The sequence below is a fragment of the Conger conger genome, chromosome 12 (genome assembly GCF_963514075.1).
Source record: "Conger conger chromosome 12, fConCon1.1, whole genome shotgun sequence".
In the NCBI taxonomy this organism is placed as follows: Eukaryota; Metazoa; Chordata; class Actinopteri; order Anguilliformes; family Congridae; genus Conger; species Conger conger.
The window spans coordinates 32172557-32194372 of NC_083771.1; the positions used below are offsets into that span (position 1 = coordinate 32172557).

At 49.0% G+C, this 21816-nt stretch overlaps 1 protein-coding gene across 2 annotated transcripts in view; it reads right to left on the minus strand.

The window, feature by feature from the left end:
• LOC133105651 (single-stranded DNA-binding protein 2) overlaps nt 1–21816 on the minus strand; it is a 92293-nt gene that overhangs the window by 5433 nt on the left and 65044 nt on the right. For both annotated transcript variants that reach the window (XM_061215878.1, XM_061215879.1), the window contains 10 exons: nt 7818–7877; nt 6985–7051; nt 6504–6574; nt 6222–6289; nt 5859–5904; nt 4544–4579; nt 3333–3387; nt 2774–2844; nt 1775–1853; nt 557–585 (listed from right to left, as the gene is read on the minus strand). In XM_061215878.1, the coding sequence (XP_061071862.1) occupies nt 557–585; nt 1775–1853; nt 2774–2844; nt 3333–3387; nt 4544–4579; nt 5859–5904; nt 6222–6289; nt 6504–6574; nt 6985–7051; nt 7818–7877 (582 nt within the window). The remainder of the gene's footprint in view (nt 1–556; nt 586–1774; nt 1854–2773; nt 2845–3332; nt 3388–4543; nt 4580–5858; nt 5905–6221; nt 6290–6503; nt 6575–6984; nt 7052–7817; nt 7878–21816) is intronic.

The following is a 21816-nucleotide window of genomic DNA, read 5'->3' on the forward strand; positions in this document are numbered from 1 at the left end:
CAGCCTCTTGCACATTTCACACCCCTCTCCTGTCTCCCCCCGGTGAGCAGGGCCAGCTCTGTTTGTTTAAGGTTGGTAACAGCCCCCCCCCCCCCCTCTGTCTGCAGACAGCTGTGCGATGTTTGAAGAGCAGTCGTGAGACTGGGAGGAAAGGGACTATAGAGGCAGACAGTCCTTCCAGGTGGAGCGGGCAGGTACTGCACAGGGCCTGTGGGGAGAGCTTTCCAGAAAAGCCGGCGGTTTTATCGCGCCGGGCGAGAGAGGAGCAGAATCTCGCAGCGCTTATGACTGACGCGGCGCAAAACGATAGCTGCGCCGTTAAACCCCCCTCCAGCTCCAACACCGATCTCTCAAACAGCAGCCGGGAAATTGCCTGAACAGAACGCACGGTGTACAGAGGAAGCCTCGAGGAGAGCCGCTTTTGCTCTTGTTCAAAGCATACTACAAACCCAGCATGAGCTAGGGCCGCCTTGTGCCTTTCTCGCCTGTTTCCCTGTAGTTGCTGACAGTCCAGTGCTGATGAGCAGTAGACAAGCACACCGATGGTGAAACTCACCTTGGGCAGACTGTCCATGTCACCAGACCCTGGAGAAGAAGAGATGAGAGAATCAAATGAAGATCCAAAGACTCCTACCATACCTCACTTGTGAGTGTGTCCAGAGCCAGTTCAGTTTGGCTAATGAGTTCACAGGCGAATGAGTGTCTTAGATGACTTACATCAAACATGCATTCTGTTAGCATGTTTTCTTTAGCATTTAGCGCTGTACACATTATTGACAGCTTTTACATTCCACTCAAGGACAGGATTTAACATTGAACCTTGGACTTGTCTAAGTCTAAACCTGAATACGCTCCTTAACATACTTCCCATGGATAAAGATATGGTCCTCATTACGGGCAGGGATTTTTTCCCCCCATTTACGACTAGTGAAAGTTTGGGCGAAGCTATAAGCGCCCACAAGGGGGCAACAGAAGACCACCAAAGTCTGCGCATTAGCGCTGCACTGGTCCGAGAACATAACGATCGCGGCAATATCCACAAACAAGAGATGCTGCTGGGAAGTGATAACAATGCGTCTGCGGGAGTGGGACACAGGCGGGGGAAATGAGAACGTTATTTTGCAGCCGCTTTGATCAAGCCTTCTTGCATGAGAGCGGGGCCCGGTCTGCCAACGTCTCTCTCATTACCAGAAGAACTGAGGAAAGGAAAACACCGCAAAACGCCGGTCAAAGGCACCTACCTTTCAACAACAGTTTTACTTCAAACTCATTTGCGAAATCGTGTTTTCTAAAGCTTTACTTCGAGGGGCCGCTTTAAAGGGATAGGGAAAATGACCCAGAGAACCCGCAGGAAACCCTCGCAAACGCGGGGAGAACCCGAAAACCTCCTTCTTGCGAGGCGACAGTGGTGACCGTGACACCGCCATAGGCAGGTAACCTGCCTGCTGGAGGTGTATCGATTGGGCGGGTTTGCCTGGATAGACAGTGACATCAACACGGCTGTGGTATGAGGGGCTTGTTCTGTCAGGACGGGTAGCGCGGCATGCAGGTTCAATTCCCGAGGCAATGTCATCATACCCTTGAGTGAGATATTTAACCTCTGTTGGCAAATACGGTGCATGGAAAATATCCAACTGTATAAATGGATTGTAGGGGTATGTATATAACAAGGTAAAAGGTAAGCTATGTAAACCATACTGTGGATGACAGTGTTGTGGACATAGCCGAATGTAGTTTGATGTTTTGGGGTACCCCTGTACCAGCCCCCTCTTACCTAGTGATCCATTCATGTGGTGTGGCTCCATGCCGGCCATACCCCCCATGGGGGCGTCGGCTCCCGGGCCCATGGGGAACTGTGGGCCAATCACAGAGCAGAGGGGAAGGTCAGCACGTGAATGCTCGAAAACCAAGTAGAAACCACTCTCTCTCCCGCACATAGGCAGGCACGCGCGCACACACACACACACACACACACACACACACACACACACACACACACAAACACACACACACACACACACACACACGGAAGACACATACACAACATATTCCCCCATCTGCACACACACACATCCGGGCCCCTCACTCTAAATTATTCAGTGAAATTCAGGAAATGTTGCTGCGCACAGAGACTGTCAGTTTCCAAACGCCTCACCACAGAACATGGAGAACAAGCGAAACACGGTAACAGGCCATTCAGCCATTTCGGCTCAGCATTTCTCCAGTATCCGGCACTGTGCCAACTCTGGTCTTAAACACTACTGTGTGAAAAGGCAAACCATTCCATGTCATCAGTCTAAAACATGTCTCAACACCAATTCCCACCTATGTTCTGCTGACAAAGCTCAATCTGAAATATCTCCTGTATTGTACTTTGGTAGCATTGAAACATCTGAAACAAAGTGAGCTGGAGAAAGATGAAGAGGAGGAGTTGAAAAGAGCAAACAGGAAGCAGTGCGCCGTGGCCCTAGTCACGGGGGTGTGAGTCACGCAGAGTCCAGGGGAGGTCAGTGTGAACTTTATCCCAGGACAGGAGAGGTGGCCTGAGTCAGACTCCGGCGGGAGACTCGCCCGGAGTCAGGGCAGGCCGGCAGCTGCAGGGGTCATGTGACCCTCGCAGTGTGAAGGCCGTTTTCCAGCCACCCGAGCAAAAACACCAAAGCACCACCTTTAGGTTCACAGCTGCGCGGCTCTGGAAAACGTTATCTGTACGGCTAGGCTTTGACTATGTGTCGCGCCAAGCGTGTCTCTGTTAACGTCTCTCCTTTCTTACGTTTGATCGGTTAGCCCCCGGGGGCACTGCATTGATCATAGTGTACATGTTTTCCCCAGAGTTTGTGGAGTCTGAAAAAGAAGTGAGAAAATATACAGTTTATATCGTTTTTATTAAAAAATGAAAGGAAGAAATTAGCGGGTTCAATAATAGGAATACTGATATCCATTAAAAACAGAATACAAAAGCTTTTCACATTATCTGGACATATCAGGCTATCTCTAAAACAGGCTTTAAGATCGTGAAAATCAAATATCTCCGAAAACGATTTTATCTATTCTAGACATCTAACATTCAAACCACACAACTGCAACTGAAACCATAGCTCCCTTGGAGAAAATGCATAAGAGAATTTAAAAAAAGAAACTCATTTAAACAGTGCTTGGTTGGACAACCTAAACACAGGCAACTTAACCAGCCTTTGCTGATTTGAAATGGACTATGATGTAATGACAGGTAAATGCTTCCTACAGTATGTCCAAACAAATACTTTCCCTAGGTTTCCACTCTCCACACTCTTGTAAGGCCCAAGAGGAACATTGCTGCCAAGGTAACCTACCTGCTGGGCTGGGCATTATGGGAGTTCCTGGGGGCCCCCCTCCTCCAGGTGGGCCCTGTAACAGAACACAGTGGGAAAGGGTTAGGCCTGTAACAGAGACCAGCACAGGCAAACAAAGGCCAGCACAGGAAACAGAACAAAAAAAAAACAGGGAAAAGCAGGTCAGCACAGGCAAATATAGACATGCACAGGAAACAGAAAGCAAAAACACAGAACACAGGTCAGCACAGGCAAACAGACGTGCACATGAAAGCGCAGGCGGCTCTGGACGTGGCGCTCAGGAAGGCGGGGTTCTGAGCGCGCTCAGACAGCGGGAGGGTCATTAGCGCACCGCCGCTCTGCGTCTCGGGCTCCGTGCTGAGGTCAGCAGCCCCGCATTCCACACCCGTCTGAGTGGGACGTCTCCTCCCCTGCCCTCCCCTCTCCCCGAGATCCCAAATCAAATTAGAGCGCCTCTTCTGCTGAGCTGGCCAGAGCTTCCCAGGCGAGCCCCGTCCACACGCCGGGCAAATTCCAGTAAACGCAGCAGGAACAGGCCTCTAGTGGGGGGGGGGGGGGGGAGTTCAGTTCATAGACTGCTGACAGCATCCCCTGTGTCCTGCATGTGTCTCTGGCCTGACTTCACTCAGGAAGCACTCAGCACATACATACAGACAGTCAAAGAACGGAACTGGTTCAGTTCACTCATGATAAATCAGCGTAGAGCAGATTCTGGATAGGACGTCACCAGGTGTGGTTTTAAACTGTGTTACTCTTGATGTGACTGGGTGTGGTTTTGAACCATGCTACTCTCCATATGACCGGTTATGAGTTTGAACCATGTCACTCTCAATGTGACCTGGTGTGCTATAAAACAATGTCACTCTCAGTGTGACCTTGTGTGCTTTTGAACCATGTCACTCTCAACGTGACCTGGTCTGGTTTTGAACCACGCTGGGCTGGACACAGCCAGGACACAGAAGATGGCGGTACTCAGAACTGAAAATGCCCCAGCCTTCCTGCTGCAGCAGCAGGCCTCGCAGAGCTGAGACACAGGGGCGAGTGCCAAAAGTCCCAGCAGGCTAATCCTGGGCCAGACTGAGCCCGGCCGACGCAGAGGTGAGGGAGAGGTGCAGGCGTCAGACACCCCTGCCATACCCCCCCACCCTCCCAATGAGACCAGCTGTCCTCTTCCCCCGCAGGAGGAAGAATGCAGTTCTGACGTCACCTACCACATAGCTCCCCGGAGACGCTGAAGAGTAGGGGATCTGGAGGGAGGAAAGGGGAGAGGGAGAATGAGTGTGAGATGGAGAGAGAGATAGACAGATATATAGAGAGATATATAGATATAGACAGTGAGAGAGAGAGTACATCAGCAAAGCTTGCAACACAACATCCATCTTAGAAGGCCCAATGAATAAAATTGGCTTTGACATTTATGTAAATCTTCCTCCTCCACATGCTGACTTGTGGGTTGCCCTTAGTAACTGACGGCTGAGTACCTCTCGCCCGGGTCACCATCGTCTATACGAGGTTAACTGCCATCGGTGCTCATTTAAAGTCATATCAATCAGTTATAGAATATGAACCGCAGTTCACACACTGCACTTAAACACGCATCATTCCAATGCTGTACGATTCAGCTGAACTTTAACTGGAACCTACTCTAAGGAAGTCCTATTCAGTGCACATACGAGGTTTGTTTTGCGTTTGTTCCATGAGAGTTAAGTTCAGTTTAGTTTATTTGACAATAAGAAAGCAATAAGACAAATACATCACAGCTTAAAAAAATTGCCAAGGATATAACAGTAAACAATAGACTTATTTGCGTTGTGGTCCTTGATGTCTTGACAAATGGCGTTCTGTGTGCCTCTCTTGCCGCTAGCTTGCTCACAGTGCAGAGCCTTCATTAGAATAGATGCTGACAGCATAATGATTGCTTTAAACATGAAACTATAACCCAATAAAAGAGCTTTCTCTGGCAGCGCATTAAGGGTGAGAGAGGTACAGTGTTAAATTACAGCAATCTGAATTTCAGTATGAATTTAAAGCCTTAGTTTAGAATGCCCCAGGGGAGGTTCTGTCACAGCCAAAGCCTGATGATATTTAAATCGATCAATCAATCTGTCATTCAACAATAGAAACAAAACAAATCAATCAACAGATCAATCAACCAACCGACCGTCAGTCACAGAAACCAGTAATTTGGCCAATCAACCAGTCAATAAATCAAACAACCAATCACTGGTTTCTGCTCCGGGGCACAAGCAAGGAAGCCTAAGAACGATCTGATTGGCTGATTCTGCACGATAAGCAATGCAGGCATGAAACGAATAGCAACTGAAAATATGAACTCTCTTTAACTCTCATGCCAATATCTGCGCAGTCTACAGGACACGCTGTACGCCGTGTACATGCAGTCTGGGCGCACAGTGTGGGCGAGGTATTTACAGACAGCCGTTACAGTGGGGGCGTGCTGTTCAGCCTCAGAGGAGGAGACCAGGCCCCGCGTGCGTCACGCTCCCCCTCGCCTGCTCAGGGACTTACCGAGTTGGCGTTGGGAGGGTTTGGCCAGGGTCGACCACCAGGGCCCCTGGAAAAAACAAAACAGAGATGAGAGTTTGAAACGGAGTGGCGTACTGGTATACCTCCTGAAGCATAGGGGTTCTATAGTTTTATTTCTTTATTTTAAGGATTAGAATAATCCCAGTCTGCAAGGAAAGACAGAAATAAAAACAGCAATGCCATGTCTGGTGGTGTATGAGCGTGGATTCAGATGACCTTTAAAACCAGCGATGTCACGTGAGAGAGCCGTGGCGGTCTACGTCTGTGATGCTCAGATCCCCAGAACAGACGGAGACCGCGGTCGTGTCGTGTGAGGAAGCCACACAGGCCCGTGGGAGTACTCACATGTTCATTCCAGGCATTCCTGGGCCACCTAGCGCGTTGATGGGGGGCCGCATTCCCCCTCCGTACCCCTGCAACAGTAACCAAGGATACAGTCACGCCAAGAGCTCATTCAGGAAGGCCCCATTTTGCAGCCTGAATGGGCTGTTTACTTAGACCTGAGAGGGCCGTATCGATCACAGTGCAATTAAGACTCAAATCTGGATCAGAAGTCAGTTCATGAAAAGCTGAGATTTAGCCTTTATTTTACTTCCTGTCCAGAATTTCCTCCAGCCAATCACGTACCTGCGGCCCAAGTGGGACCATCCCCCTTGGGGCAGTCATCCGCTGCATAGCCCCTCCCATGCCTGGATGACCTGGGAGGTAAAAACAGGATGAGGATTTATTACAAGTGTTTAAAACTACAGTAAGTAAAAAGTATTCCACTTGGAAGAGAATAATCTTAATATTGTTCGAAAGTTGTTATAGTCAACCTATTTAAGTTGAATAGGTACAAATTCTCTCTGATTCCACTGTCAAGTTACTGAATAGTAAAAACTAGATAACTTGCTCTGAACTTCTCCTGCAGAAATTCTATAATATATACCCATAAGACAGATGTACAGATGTTTGTTTCACAAGTTAGTGTGACTTTATTTGCTAGTGCATTATTAGCATATAACAAACAGGCACGCACACACACACACACACACACACACACACACACACACACACACACACACACACACAATAGACACACAAAAGGACCATTCCTGTGGACACACACCTTGCTGTCTTGTGGGGTCCATTCCACTGGGCAGTAACGGCTGGTTTCCTGGCACTCCCCCCAGCGCCTACACAAACAATACACTGCTCAATCCAGTCACTGTCTCATCCAATCACAAACTCACAGGAGCTGGAGGGGATGGGCTTACAACATTAAACCACCAATGACAGATCAGAGATACTGAAACAGACTCGGACCGATCATTAGTTACTAACATTTCGATAAGCAGAAATGTCACCTCAAGAGTTCATTTCTCAATCGCAGAGACCCGGGGAGATGCAAAAGGTTTGACACCAAGAAAATCAGTCATGAAGGGGATGATTAGGAGGCTGGCTTGTGAGAATATAAGAATTAGGCTCTCATCTCATGCCTATCAATCATTCAATAGAGCATTAAGGACCTCAGTTTAATGCCATAGCTACTGAAACATGGCTTTAGAGTATTCTAGGTTGGTCAAGACGACTGCCCCCCAGAGTCCCTATAATACCACTTCTAGCATGGCCTGCATGAGTTTTCTCAAGTAGTAACCAAGCCCACACCTGTTTAGTTTCAGCCATCAGGCAAGAGTAAGTCACAGGGTGGTATGGCTGTTGGTGGAAATATGTGATTACATTTTTATCACTTTTTAAGTTGTGGGTGTAAAGCGTAGGTTTGGTACAGAAATCATTTTAACAGTTTGAACTGTACAATTTACCCTTACTTCTGGAAAGAACTTGTGTCTAGAAATTATTTCAACGGATAAGCACGGAGAAGGGACACCAACCCAGCCACCAGCAAAACAAGAAGAAACTATCTTTCCCAGCATCAGCTGGTGCACACGGTTGAGAACGTACCTGATTGGGTATTCTGAGGGGAGGTCTGGGGCCACCAGGGTAACGAGGAGACATGAAAGGCTGTGGAGACAGAACAAGACTTAACTAGAGCAGAGCCCGGCAGGCTGCAGACTGACGGCAACCTTTCACCCGCCTGCCGCTTGGCAGTCTCAGATGAAAGGCCCCCTCTTTTGGCAGACGGCGAGAGTGCCTGTTTGAAAATGGCTCACACAGAGCACATAAAACAACCAAACCGTTTCTTTTTTTTGTCCCAAATACGACGCGGCTGACACGTGACTCCGTACGTGTGCGCACGGGCTATCGGGTGACCTCAGTTTCATCAAGCGGTCACAAAGGTAAGTGAGTGCAAAAACACTTAAAGGACTCAAGAGTAAACAGAATGAAACGTAAGCCCCTCTTTGTAGACAGACAACAGTAGGTGTGTGGGTTCTGCTGGGCTGATTCCTGGGCAGGCTATTCTGCCCCTGAGCAGAGCGCTCATGTAGAAAAGCCTCTGTGGACATCCAGCTGGAAAATGGAAAACACGAATAAACACAGGCACTAGGCAGCCTCCGCCAAGGCCAATAATAACACAACATAATAATAATCAGAGCAATTATCAGCCGTAATCCTCGGGCTTCCATTTTGAGAAGCGCTGTTAGAGAAGGACGGCCGAGTGCATTTCACAGGAACTCCACCTCTGCACGCTGCTACCCCGCGAGGCGACCGCTTCCACATTTGCATTCAAATTTAAGGGCGGAGAGCACGGCGGATAGACTGAACCCCGCGTCACTCGCCGTGGATTCACGCGGTCAAACGGCCCGCATTAGCCGCCGGGGAGCTTCAGCCCCGAGCGAAAGCAAATAAAAACAGTTGAAGTGTGAAGCGATAAACTGAATCAACATCTCTCTCGCATAAAAATACACGCTTCGCCCGCTGTGATAAACGGTGCTAATGTGCAAATATTTAAGCGCCGGATCACTGCTCATAACCCTAACCTGCAGACTGCCGTCTTTGAAGCGCCCGTTAGGAGTGGGATTCCCAACCGAACCGTGCAAAAGTGTGCGGATTCGAACGGGGCGACACACTCGGGTGACACGGAGCCTTGAGCACCAGTGTTGGGACACTTGGGCTTTCCGTACTGAGCCATGGCTTACGTAGTACAAGAGAAAGTGTCAGCGAGATGGGTGGGGCTGGTGGAATTTGACCCCACCGTGTCCCCGCCCCCGGTCTTCCTGAAAGCTGAAGGACAACCCTCTCGAAGGGCTCAGAACTTTCCATCCTTCTCTCTGATTCAGCAACACACAGACATGTGCAGATCCACCTAAACACAACCATACACACAACCCAAGCAAAAACAAAGAGATAACGCACATGCATACACATACACACACACACACACACACACACACACACACACAGAAACTATAATCAGTTGAGGGCTGAAGTCTGCCTGCCAGCCTGTTAAGACCTGTGAAAGCGAGATGTTTCATGCTGGGACACGCCCTGGTCCGCTGAGCACAGAAAGCGCTCGTGTTCAAGTCCGCCACCATCACCTCACATCTGGACACGCAAGACCAAGTGCTTCATAAACTACAGAGGGAGACTGCAAGAGCACCGGTCATGAAGGAGCTGAAGAGTACAGTAAGCACAGAGGGCAGAACTCCACAGTGACAAAAAGACCACAGCCTCCTCACAACCTCGCGTCAGGCCCCATTCGTATCCCTCCGCCGTCTGCAGGGCTGGTTGACATGGAGGCTCGTTTGGAGAAATAGGGCTGAAGAGGGTCAGAGAAGATGGGGTGCGGGGGAAGGGGGGGTCCGAGGGGGTGGTGCGCAGTGTGGGGCGGGGGCGCGGCCTGGAAAAGGGGGCATTTTGAGGAGTGGGTGGGGTGGGGTGGGGTAGGAGCGGTGCCCCGGGCTTCTCCGTGGGGAGGGCTCTGCTAGGCATTACCTGCGTGCGGGGGCCCATGGTGGGGTTTCTGGGGTTGTGTAGTGCAGGCTGTGAGCTAGGGCCGCCCTATGGAAAGAACAGGACATCCGCCGTGTCACCACACGCTGAAGAAGGCCGCTCGCCGTGCGTTCAGCTCCCCTGCTGCTTTCAGTGAATAAACATACAAGTATGTTTTCAAAAGTGCATTGCTGTGTGTTGTTTTCTAAAGCATAATGTAGTCATTGGTTTTACACACCAATATTCCCTAATTAAGCGATTGAGTGCAATTGTAGCAGTTTTCTCTGGAAGGGGACATCCACATGTTACACACATGCCTCTGAGTGTGTATGGAGGTGTAGGTGTCCTGAGATGTGGCATATGCTAGCCATGTAGATGTCATTAGGACTGCGGGACATGCTAGCCATGTAGATGTCATTAGGACTGTGGGATATGCTAGCCATGTAGATGTCATTGGGACTGTGGGATATGCTAGCCATGTAGATGTCATTGGGACTGTGGGATATGCTAGCCATGTAGATGTCATTGGGACTGTGGGATATGCTAGCCATGTAGATGTCATTGGGACTGTGGGATATGCTAGCCATGTAGATGTCATTGGGACTGTGGGATATGCTAGCCATGTAGATGTCATTGGGACTGTGGGATATGCTAGCCATGTAGATGCCATTAGGACGGTGGGATATGCTAGCCATAAAGATGTCATTGGGACTGTGGGGTATGCTAGCCATGTAGATGTCATTGGGACTGTGGGATATGCTAGCCATCGTGCTACAGCAGATTAGCGCTGAGGGGAAAAGACAGGAAGAATGGCCTTCGCTTTTACTTCATTGCCGGTGTTGCTGTTTTAAGCAACAGCAGGGTCATATATTTCGCCTGCTGTTCTCTCTTGCACTGATATGTTACGACCAAGCCCAAGGTTTGAGCAGATGGTCAGAGTGCTGTGCAATGCCATATGGTGCAAGCTGTCCATTAAAGGTTGCATTTCAAAAACTTTCTAAAATAGAGCCATTCTGATTGGTTGAGCATATACTGTACTCGTTAGAGGAATAATTGGACTGGTTTGTTCTTTATTTGTGAAATTGACAGACAAATTCATTTACCGAAGATGAGGGAAGACTGTTCCAGATTGCCCAGGCCTGCTGCATGCATTTTGTGAATGATACCTGCTTTGTATACACTTGCCATTCGTGCCTGTGTGGGGCCAGCGGTTGTAATTAACCCCTTACGCGGCTCAGATTAGCCACGTGCGGGTCAAACAGATGCCTCTTACTCAGGAGAGGGACCAGAGGGGTGGACTTTGGCTTCCAGGTCAGGCGCAGCAGCTGCCCCCTTAAGCAGGCTACTTGACCTGAATACACGCGGCTCTACCCAGCAGCGGAAAGGGGATTACGAGAGGAGACGAGAGCTACGCGAGCCGCCCTAGTTAAGAGCATCTGCTGGGCTCGCAAATAACCGCCGAGAAAAAAAGATGAAAATACGAAGGCGAGATTGGAGGCTGCAGCTTGCGGTCAGAGGCTGCCGCGGTTAGCGCGCTCTCAGGCTATTTTTAGCCCTCGGCGTGGTGAAGGAGCGCCTCGGAAAGCACTGGAAACCAGACCGACGCGTGACCGGGAAGCTAAGGATGAGCAGGAACGCGCTGCGGTTCGGTCTCCGTTTCCCACGCTGCCCCAACTCCTGGAAGAGCGGTCTGGATCCGGGCCCGGGCGGCTGGGCGGGGGTTTCTGTCACACGCGGGTGTGGGGGCCCCCGGTGAAGCCACGGGCCTCTTCCGGCCACGGCCCCCAGCCCCGCCCTGACTCCCCCCGCGCAGCGGAAGGCCTGTTTAATTAGCGAGAGGGGGAAAGGGCTGAATTAATTAGTCCGGGTGTATAATTAATGGGCTGGACGGTGGGGGGGGGGGGGGGGGGGGGGCGGTGACCTCCGCGCTAGGCCCTCTCCGCGGGAAGAGCAGCGGGGAGCCCCGTCACCTTCATCACCGTGGCAACGTCAGGAGGGCTGTCGTCAAGCGCCGAGGATGAGGAAGAGAAAGAAGAAGGGGTCTTTCTCGTGTTGCTGGAGAAATCTGCCTTTCCACCAGCTCAACTCCGAGTCTGGGGTGTTCAGAGCCTCACTCTGATAGCCGATTTCAGAACCAGCTGCATGAATAACATATTACAGCTTGTATTGTTATCAAGGCTACTGGTTTCTGGAGAAGAAGAAAAACTACAAAGGTACAAAGGCATCTTGTGAAGACTGGAGACGGGGAGAAGCCAATGAATCAGCTCCTCAGAGAAAGGAAAAATGAAACCAAACCGCAGGAGTAACTCCTCCTGCCCTAAGCTCTTAACAATTAATCAAAGTGCCAATCCTACCTTTGCAGTTGTCCCACATCAGCACAGGCTAATGCTCTTTCTTTACAGGCTTAAAAACATCAACAGCTCCCAAATTTCAACATCCATCATCTTTGTTGTTTAATCTTTTCCATGGATTTGCTGGGATCTGAAACTGGCTGAAATCAATTTGCATGCTTCTGAGTTTCCCACCAGCTAATAGGGTCCCAACGGTTTACATTTAAGGGCACATTTTCAAGCCCACCTATAGTACAGGCCCCTACAACAAAGACACTTTAGAATAACAGAAACAACATGTGCCGCACACTAGTACCAGTCCCTTTGCAAAGCACCTTCCACAAAACTGTCCTCCTATTGGTTACAAGGTAGCAGGTAACCAATCAAACAACACCCCCCGTTGTGTTGTTCCAATGTGAAACAAGAGATAAAGAAGAATAGCAAAAAGATACATTATGTATTATGTAACTATTGAAAATGTATACAAAATGCATGCAGAATGTTTAAACACAATCCCATTCATGTTACACGTCTAGCTGGATTACTTGTAACCAAAGCATGACTGCTAGCAAAACAGTTTTCTTTTATTATTTTAGTCAATAGTCCAATATCAATGCACTTTTTGACAGAGTAAACCTTGGTCCATTGCTGTGCACTGAAACACAAACAAAACAAAGCAAAAATGTAGCATTTGTCACTGCATGCAGTAAAATTTGGATCGCTAAGGCATTTTACTTTTTTATTGGAAATATTTCCTTGAGAATACTGATATATTCCTTCATGGAATTTATGTATTTTTGTTCAACTTCATTTCTTGTATTCTGACTACTTCACCTGAAGTCCCACCTTGGAAAGAAAATGTGATTCTATTCTATTCCATTCTATCCCATCTCGCTGATGGTTTTTATTTCCAGTCGCAGGAAGACGGCGAACTGAACACACAGCCCGAGAGCTAGCGCACGCGACGGCGCTGTGATCTCAATAGCAGTGCGTCTCGCCCAGATTCTCCCCAGCGCCCGCGATCGGACAGAGAGCGCTGGCAATAGGAGCAGCACAGCCACGCTCGCTCCAATCAGGCAGCTGCTTCATCTGGGAACAGCCAATCAGGCAGCTGCTTCATCTGGGAACCGTTGGCAGACTGACTGGGATTTGCTACTTCACACTGTTGCACATTTGTTCGGCTGCTACACTTATTCCTCTACTGGCTCATTATTATAGCGGACTACGGGGCTCTGAAGCTGCTTTCTATGTTGGCAAATTAATAACGGAACCGCTATACCAATACTGGAGGCACTCAGGGCATAATATGTGTTTGTGTTCAAATGTGCGACATGCATGCTCATAAGCGGACATGCACAGACACACAGACAGACACACACACACACACACACACACACAGACACACAGACACACACACACACACACACACACACACACAAGCACACATAGCTGTGTTTCAGCTCTGTTCTCAGGGAGTGCTCCTGTGTGCTTAAAGTTGGCCTCTCATAATAAACAGCAGTATGATGCTGCCTCCCTCAGCTCTCTCCCTCCCTCTCCCCCTTTCTCCAATCGGGAGCCTCCGACCATCCTACGGGCTCAAAATAGAACAGGGAGCGCGCGCACACGCACAGACACGCACACACACAGACACACGGACACACGGACACGCACACATGCACACACGCACACACACACACGCATGCGCACAGACACGCACACACACACACGCACACACACACACAGGCACGCGCACAGACACGCACACACACACATGCACATATGCACACACACACGCACACACATGCACACACACACGCACGCACACAGACACACACACACACGCGTACACAGAGACACATGCACATACACAGACACACACACACACACGTACACACACACACACGCATGCACACACACACACGTACACACAGAGACACATGCCTATACACACGCGCACACACACACACACACACACACACGTACACACAGACACACATGCACACACACACACACACACACACACACACACACACACACACACAAGGACGGAGGGGAGGAGGAAGGGATGGGGGAATGCTGAGAGAGATGGGCACTTTCACATTATAGTATCAGCCTATACTGTATGTAAAACTGCAGATGCTTCATTTGCTGATCCATTCTTCATATTAGCAGCATGTCTCCAGTACTTGGAAGACGCTTATGAATACCACTAAACTACAGAAAGCATCGCCTGTTCCACCAATTTAACAGAACACACATTTCTCACCACAGGCACCACACTGATCTGTTTTTACAAACACTACCTACTGTCAAATTTGTGAAAGTGTAGCAGACCTTCCCCTGTCTTTGCCAGCCGGTACCCAATAGCAGGGGATCTAACTAAAGATGGCGGCCAAACACACTTCATCTACCTCAAGTGATCTTCTCTGCGGACAGACCACTTGCGGGACCGCATCGTGCACGCGAACACGTACCACCCCCTGCTCCCTCTCTCATTGGCCAGGCTCCCAGGCCCCTCGGGATGGCACCTCGGTTCTCAGTGGCTGGGTTTTTGCGGACGGTACAGTTTCCCTTCAGTTATTCGGCTAATTAAGATCTGTGAAAATGGAGAGGGCTTTTCCACTTGTTGATCCAGTGTGCACCATGGGACTGAATAACATTAATTCCACTGGATGAGAAAACAAAAGCAAAAACACCTTAATATACCCTAAATAAAATATACCCTACTGGATAGTGTACAACAAAGTGCACTTAAAAATTTGTATTTTCTTTAATTACATGTATAAGAGAGAGTGAAGAGAGAAGGATGTGTTATGCCCTTGAGCGAGGCACTTAACCTGAATGACTTCAGTAAATATTCAGCTGTATACGCCTAAATGAGACTGCATGTAAAACAGAATCGAAGCTATGCAAGTCGGTCTGGGTAGTAACATCTGCTAAATCCCTAAAATGTCATGTAAATATGAACACTGACAAAAATGATTTGCCTCCTGAGCTCATATACCAGGATTATTATTACAGCCAAATGAACAGCCGACTCATAGATTAGGATATAACCACACAGACAGCGTTCTTACAGTGTATTGACCCGTTTATAGCAAACCCAAAAAGGCTCAGACTGCTACGCAATGGGGAAGTTATCCCTACCCGTTGACTGACTGTAGCTGAAAGACAACGGGTAGCACTCAAGTTAAAATCATAATCCAGGCTCTGTTCTAGCAACAGAAACATACAGGGTGCGTTCAAACAAACACTGCTCTGAGATATCATACAGAGCAGCATTGTGTTTCTTTGCCACAGCAAGCTAGTGTCCTACGGTTTTGATGTGCCTCTTCCGCCCCACTAACAGCTTTGAACAGCTCCCCCTAAGGGCAGGTAAGAGGGTAAGCACCACCACTCTACTGTCAAGTACTGTTTCTGATACGCAGGTGTGAACTAGGCGGCCAAAACTGGGCTTTAAGTTCACTTCCTGGTCTTGTTCAGACGTGTTGTTCACTAGCGTCAGGGCGGTTGCCTCTAGTATTGGTGTTTCAGCCACCTCTTTTGTACAGAAACATTTTGACTTTGTACGGAAAATCCTATAGAGAATGTAGGAGCGCAATCAGTGTTTTTTCTGCATCAAATGTCTCCCCATGTGCCAATCTGATAAGTCATTGTGTAACGACATAGAAACACTTTGCTGAAGAATCAGGGACAGTTAGGGTAACTGCCATGTCACTATCTGACACGCTTAACGGACGAGCCACACTTGCCAGACTTCATGCCAATATAAGGGCTTCCCGTTTCCCAAGTACGCAGTCTCTGGCTCCAAATTGTATAACATGATACAAAAACTATTCACAAGCCCATGGAAAGTCAGTGCGTGACATCCCAGACACTCGGCTCATATTTTCTCTCCAGTCTACCATGTGAATTCGCCATTTTCTCTACATGCTGTCAAGGGTGTGGGAGACAGACCTGGATGCAGAACAGTCCTCCAGCCAGTAGGTATCACTGTACCCCACAAACACCAAAAAATATCATTACAATAAAAAAGGTAACCAGACTGTTCCTTCAGAATTTTTGTACATGAAACTCAGCAAGGACATGTTTCTTTATGAAATACGACTGGGGTATTTAGGCAGTTACAGAGATATTATCAATTTTATCAGACACATTGGGTATTGACCAGCACATATGGAATTAATACAATTTTCACAGTCACAGAAGCTGTAGAAACATGTGCTGCAGGGTCCTTAAGCATTCTAAACAAAATCCTTTGGACTTTTGTTATAGGCTATACTGTATGTTATAAAGTAAGGAATCACAATCTGCAAGAACACTCCAGAAATATTTAACCTTGGAGATCTGTGTGGAGAAAATCCATACAGGAGATGAGATGAAAAAAAAAACAAACAAAAAAAACAGCCAGCTGTCATTTGAGAAGGATAGAGGAACCTGTTCTGGCTGATATCATGAAATCAGCAGACTGCTATCTTAGCAGTGCATTAATTTGCTCCAACACGAAGAATGCTTTAATGCAGCGACTGTTCATGCGACAGCACAAACTGGTGATTATAAAATGGCAACGTGCCAAAGTGTTGCACTGCAAAATCCAAACTTAGCAAACAAAGAATTAAAAAACATTTAACCTTTAAGCCAAGGAAAATACCTGACACAGATAGTTTACCTAGCACAGAGTCAGAATAATACACTGTACATACATTGAATCAATTTTATTTGTAAGCACTTTTTACACAGAACTGTCACAAAGATGCTTTACAGAATACAGAAAATCCTCCTTCTGAAAAACACTGATGTGTCATTTGCCAGGATGGCTGTCAGTCAAGTCACGCGGCCAATGGAGACGAGACCCCGCATTCCTCGAGCGAATAGCACCATTCCATGAGCCCTGTGCAGAAAGGGCGCACAGCGTGTCTGAGATGCAGAAAGAAAGGGTTTGAGCAGCACACCGTCACCCCGAAAGGCTAATAAAGCACTGCTGAATCGAGTGGCTTAGCGAGGCGCTACTTAACTGGCTGGACTTCCATTCCCAGGCGACCTGCTTTTGTTCCCCCCTTGAGTGAGCTCTTAACTCCAATAATCTTCTGCAAACATCCAGCTGTATAAATTGACAACTCGTCGTGTGTGAGCGACGCGCTACGCTACACGGAGTTTAAAGAAAAAACTCCTGAGGTAAAACTCTCTGGAGTCGCACAGCAGGCCAGCAGAGGGCAATACCAGATGAATTATGGTGTTCACCTCCAGAGGCAGTCACTTCACCCCAATTTATCATTTTCTTCTCCTTTTCCCGTTGAATACATCGGCAGGGAGATAAAATCATCGTCGCGACGCACATCCACGTTAAAAAAACGCCCCTGGGGACAGACCGTTCGGGAGGGACAGCACACAGCACGGAAATGCTATTGGTTTGGACAGGAGGGCGGAAATTCGGTCCCCCGTGTTGGATATCTGTCTGATAAAATCACAAGTTCATCTCAGTTCCCTCTGAAGAAGCGCCGGGGCCTGTATAAGGGCGGGATGATTTATGTGTGGGATGAAAAAGTAAGAGAGTGAAATGAGTCTCTGCGCGTACTGTAAGGCACTGCGCGGAACATAAATCAGCGAGTCTGTAAATCTCCGTCCCTCCGCGTCCCGTTCTGCCGGCACGGGCGGAATGATCCGGAGCGGACGCTGTCGCCACGGAAACGTCCGCCTGGCGCCTGAGTCTGAGGAGAGGCGCGGGCGGACATCACTCAAGGACGGGGCCCGAAACGCGCTCTACCGGAGAGAGAGGAGGAAAGAGAGGGAGACACAGGCAGGCTGAGAGAGAGAGGGAGTGAGAGTGAGAGATAGAGAGAGGGAGGGAGAGGGAGAGAAACACAGGCAGGCTGAGAGAGGGAGAGGGAGAGACAGAGACACAGGCAGGCTGAGAGCGAGAGAGAGAGAGACACACACAGGTAGGCTGAGAGACACAGGCAGGCTCAGAGAGAGAGGGAGTGAGAGAGAGAGATAGAGAGAGGGAGGGAGAGGGAGAGAGACACAGGCAGGCTGAGAGAGGGAGAGGGAGAGGGAGAGACACAGGCAGTCTGAGAGCGAGAGAGAGACACACACAGGTAGGCTGAGAGACACAGGCAGGCTCAGAGAGAGAGGGAGTGAGAGAGAGAGAGAGATAGAGGGAGGGGGAGAGAGACACAGGCAGGTCGAGAGTGAGAGAGAGAGAGACACACACAGGTAGGCTGAGAGAGACACAGGCAGGCTGAGAGAGAGAGGGAGAGACAGAGAGATAGAGAGAGAGGGGAAGAAAGAGAGAAAGGCACAGGTAGGTTGAGAGGGAGAGAGAGAGAGAGAGAGAGAGGGGGGAGAGGGAGAGAGACACAGGCAGACTGAGAGAGAGAGGGAGTGAGAGTGAAAGAGAGAGAGACACAGGCAGGCTCAGAGAGAGAGGGAGTGAGAGAGAGATAGAGAGGGAGGGAGCGGGAGAGAGACACAGGCAGGCTGAGAGAGGGAGAGGGAGAGAGAGACACACACAGGTAGGCTGAGAGAGAGGGAGAGACAGAGAGATAGAGAGAGAGGGGAAGAAAGAGAGAAAGGCACAGGTAGGTTGAGAGAGAGGGAGGAAGAGTGGGAGAGGAAGACTGAGCAAGATAGACTAGTAGAGAGAGTGGGAGAGAGAAAGGGGAGAGAGAGAGAGACAGAGAGAGAGGGGCTTCACAATTACAATAACAAAATAACAAAAGTATACAGGCACACAGCGTGACAGCATCAGACGCACTGCCTCGGTGGAGTCTGATGGAGTCCTGGAGCCCGGCGCAGTTTGGCACTGCGATTACAGCCGTTGCGATCGATGCGTCATGGCGGCGTGCCTGCTGAGACCGTTCAGCGCGTAGACGCCGGAGCATCGATCGCCCCGCACCGCCTGCAGCGCCGGTCACAGGCCGGCGAGCGGGGTCGAGCGAGGGGAGCCGCGAGGAGCGGTCCCCGGGGACCGGGGTCCGCGGGGGACCGCACGCAGACACGTCAGGCTTTCAGACGGGCGGCTGCACGGGCCAATGAGAGGGTCGCCCCTCCCCCATCAGAGCTGCGGCTTCCACGTCGCATTCACTGAGCGGTTTGACGGCGGTCACACACAGCCGTCTCCCAGCAGAAACGCACCCTGTTTGAACACCCTGTTTGCTTGCTTCATCATGACACCAAACAATCAGCAAATAAAGGTGGAAGGGTTCTTCTCTGAACAGAGGGTCTTAATGTCACTGAGGGCAGCACTGCGACTTTAAATTCAGCTACAAGCATGTGCAGTATTTCACTCTTCAGTATATCAAAATACCTAACATTTTAGCTTAAAAAAGTTGAACTTGGATGCCAAATTAAATGAAATGTAATGTTGAGCAGTAAGCAGTCCCTGTCAGCAGGCCGCAGTAGCTGTTTGTTAGGGTTAGTGGCTTGGGTTAGGGGTTAGGGGTTAGGGGTTAGGGTTATTGGCTTGGGTTAGGGGTTAGGGGTTAGGGTTATTGGCATGGGAACCAGGCCGCTTGCCTGGAGGTCATATGTTCACATCCTCAGGTGGGCACTGCTGTCCTACTCCTGAGCAGGGGTTCTTAATGGGCAGCATAATGGCAAATACCCGATTTCGCAAAGGGTTAAAATAAAAAGTGAGCTATGTGCGTCCGGCGGAAAAGGAGGGCAGCTTGGCAGATGAAAGATGGAGAGAGGAGGAGCCGTTTAATGAAGCCACCCAATTTTTTTTTTTTTTGCGAGACAACAATACAAACGTGAGGGCTCAGCGAACCTCTGACATGCACAGAAAGAAGGGTGGAGCTTATGACCATGAGGGACCGTATGCCTTAATCAAACCAATCACAAGGCAGAACAGAACAGAACTGTGCACATGGTTTGAGACCCTTTTCAACCTAGATTCTAAGACACAGCCCCCGAAAATAAACAGCCAGCACCTCCACTGGCATCACACAGGGAGGGACCCCTCCTGAGGTAGCTGAACCAGAGACGGAGGAGCAGACAGAGAGAGAGAGAGAGAGAAAGAGAGAGAGGGAGCAAGGGGGGGAGAGAGTGAGGGAGTGAAGGGGCGAGGGAGAGAGAGAGAGAGAGAGAGAGTGTGTGTGTGTAGATGCCAAGCAGGGGGAGAACAGCCTGTCCCGGGCGATTCTGATATCAACTCCCTGATATGACACGCCTCAGTGACTTCAGACAAAAAAAAAACCCAACCGCACCTCAGCAGAGGCTGAAGAGCAGACGTGCTGGAGAGGGAGGGAGGGAGAGAGAGAGGGAGAGAGGGAGGGAGGGAGAAAGGGAGAGAGGGAGAGAGAGAGAGAGACATGGGAGTGAGGGCAAAAGAGGGAAAGCTAGAGAATCAGAGAGAGAGAATATGAATGCAAGATAGAAGAGAGAGAGAGAGAGAGAGAGAGAGAGAGTGCATTCCCTGAACAAATAAATGATCACCTGTTGTTTTCTTCCAGACACAGAACAGATGACACAGATACACCCTCTGCTGCAGCAAGAACACTGTTCTTACATTCTGCTAATAGATCTCTGTGTTTTTGGTGCTTTGGGTTCATGTTCATAAGCTGCAAATGTGGAAAAAAAAGGTTCCCGTCGGCAAACAGTCGGCCATTGTCTCACACGCCTAGCGTCAACAAACAAAAAAGCAAGAGGCAAGCCACTTACAGGGGATAATCTGAGCTCCTTAAGTAATTAACTCTGTAGCGGGCCACTTTAACTCATCAGCTCTGCTTGCTTGACCACACCCCCGGTGAGACGTCTGTCTGTGTGACATTCTTTTAATCTAGAACATTCCCGTACGCCGCCATCAGATACGCTCTTCTCTCCATTACTCACCTGAGAGACAAGATAACAGACAGGGAACGCTTATAGCCGACGCACGCTCTCACTTGCAAATGGGCTAAGCGGGAACACGGTGTCGCGCTCATTTGCTTCCCCACACCCACCCGCTTCCTCCTGATACATGCTCAAAATTAGACACTTCTGTTACGTTAGCCAAATAAGAAGGTTAAAAATATATTGTGTTTGGTTCCTGGTACTGGGAATTGTTGTAATATGAACTGGAGTGGCCTGGTTGAGCAAGGTTTTTGGCCAGCAGTGTAGTGTACTGTGCATATAATTTAAGAGATTGCAATTCCCAGGCGAGGCACTGCCAACTTTGAGCAAAATATCAGCTTCAGCAAATACCCAGCTGCAGAAATGCATTGTGCAAGTCGCTGACGAAGAAAACGGAGAACTTGCTAGCGTAAGTAGCACGCTAATGCTAATGCTAAAGCTAAAGCTGAAACGAACCCGAACACAGCAACACAAATCGCACTCACCAGAAGGACAGCTGTGTGTATGATACTCCAGCTAAAATATCTCACATGTCGTTTCAGGGACTCGCTGAAGCACCAGGTCCAAAGTCAAGGCTCTCGTTGTTCATTTACTTCAATATGTTTCACTGTAATTTTCTTTCCGACGTTCCCATAATGAAGCAATCTAATCTATGAGCCTGCAATGGACCGGCATCCTATCAATGGGACATACTGCACTTGTACCCAGGTGCTTAAGGGGACGGAGAGCGAGGAGGTGAGGAATGGAAAATGGAAGCCACCAATCTATCATACTTAAATAATACTATCCCTTCCTTCCCCTTGACTCTATTTAGCTCACCTACATTTTTAAGGCTAGAGTGCTCAGGATATTCAGAACTTGCATTTGGCTCAGCGATGCGGCTCAACATTTATTGGACAAGTAGAACG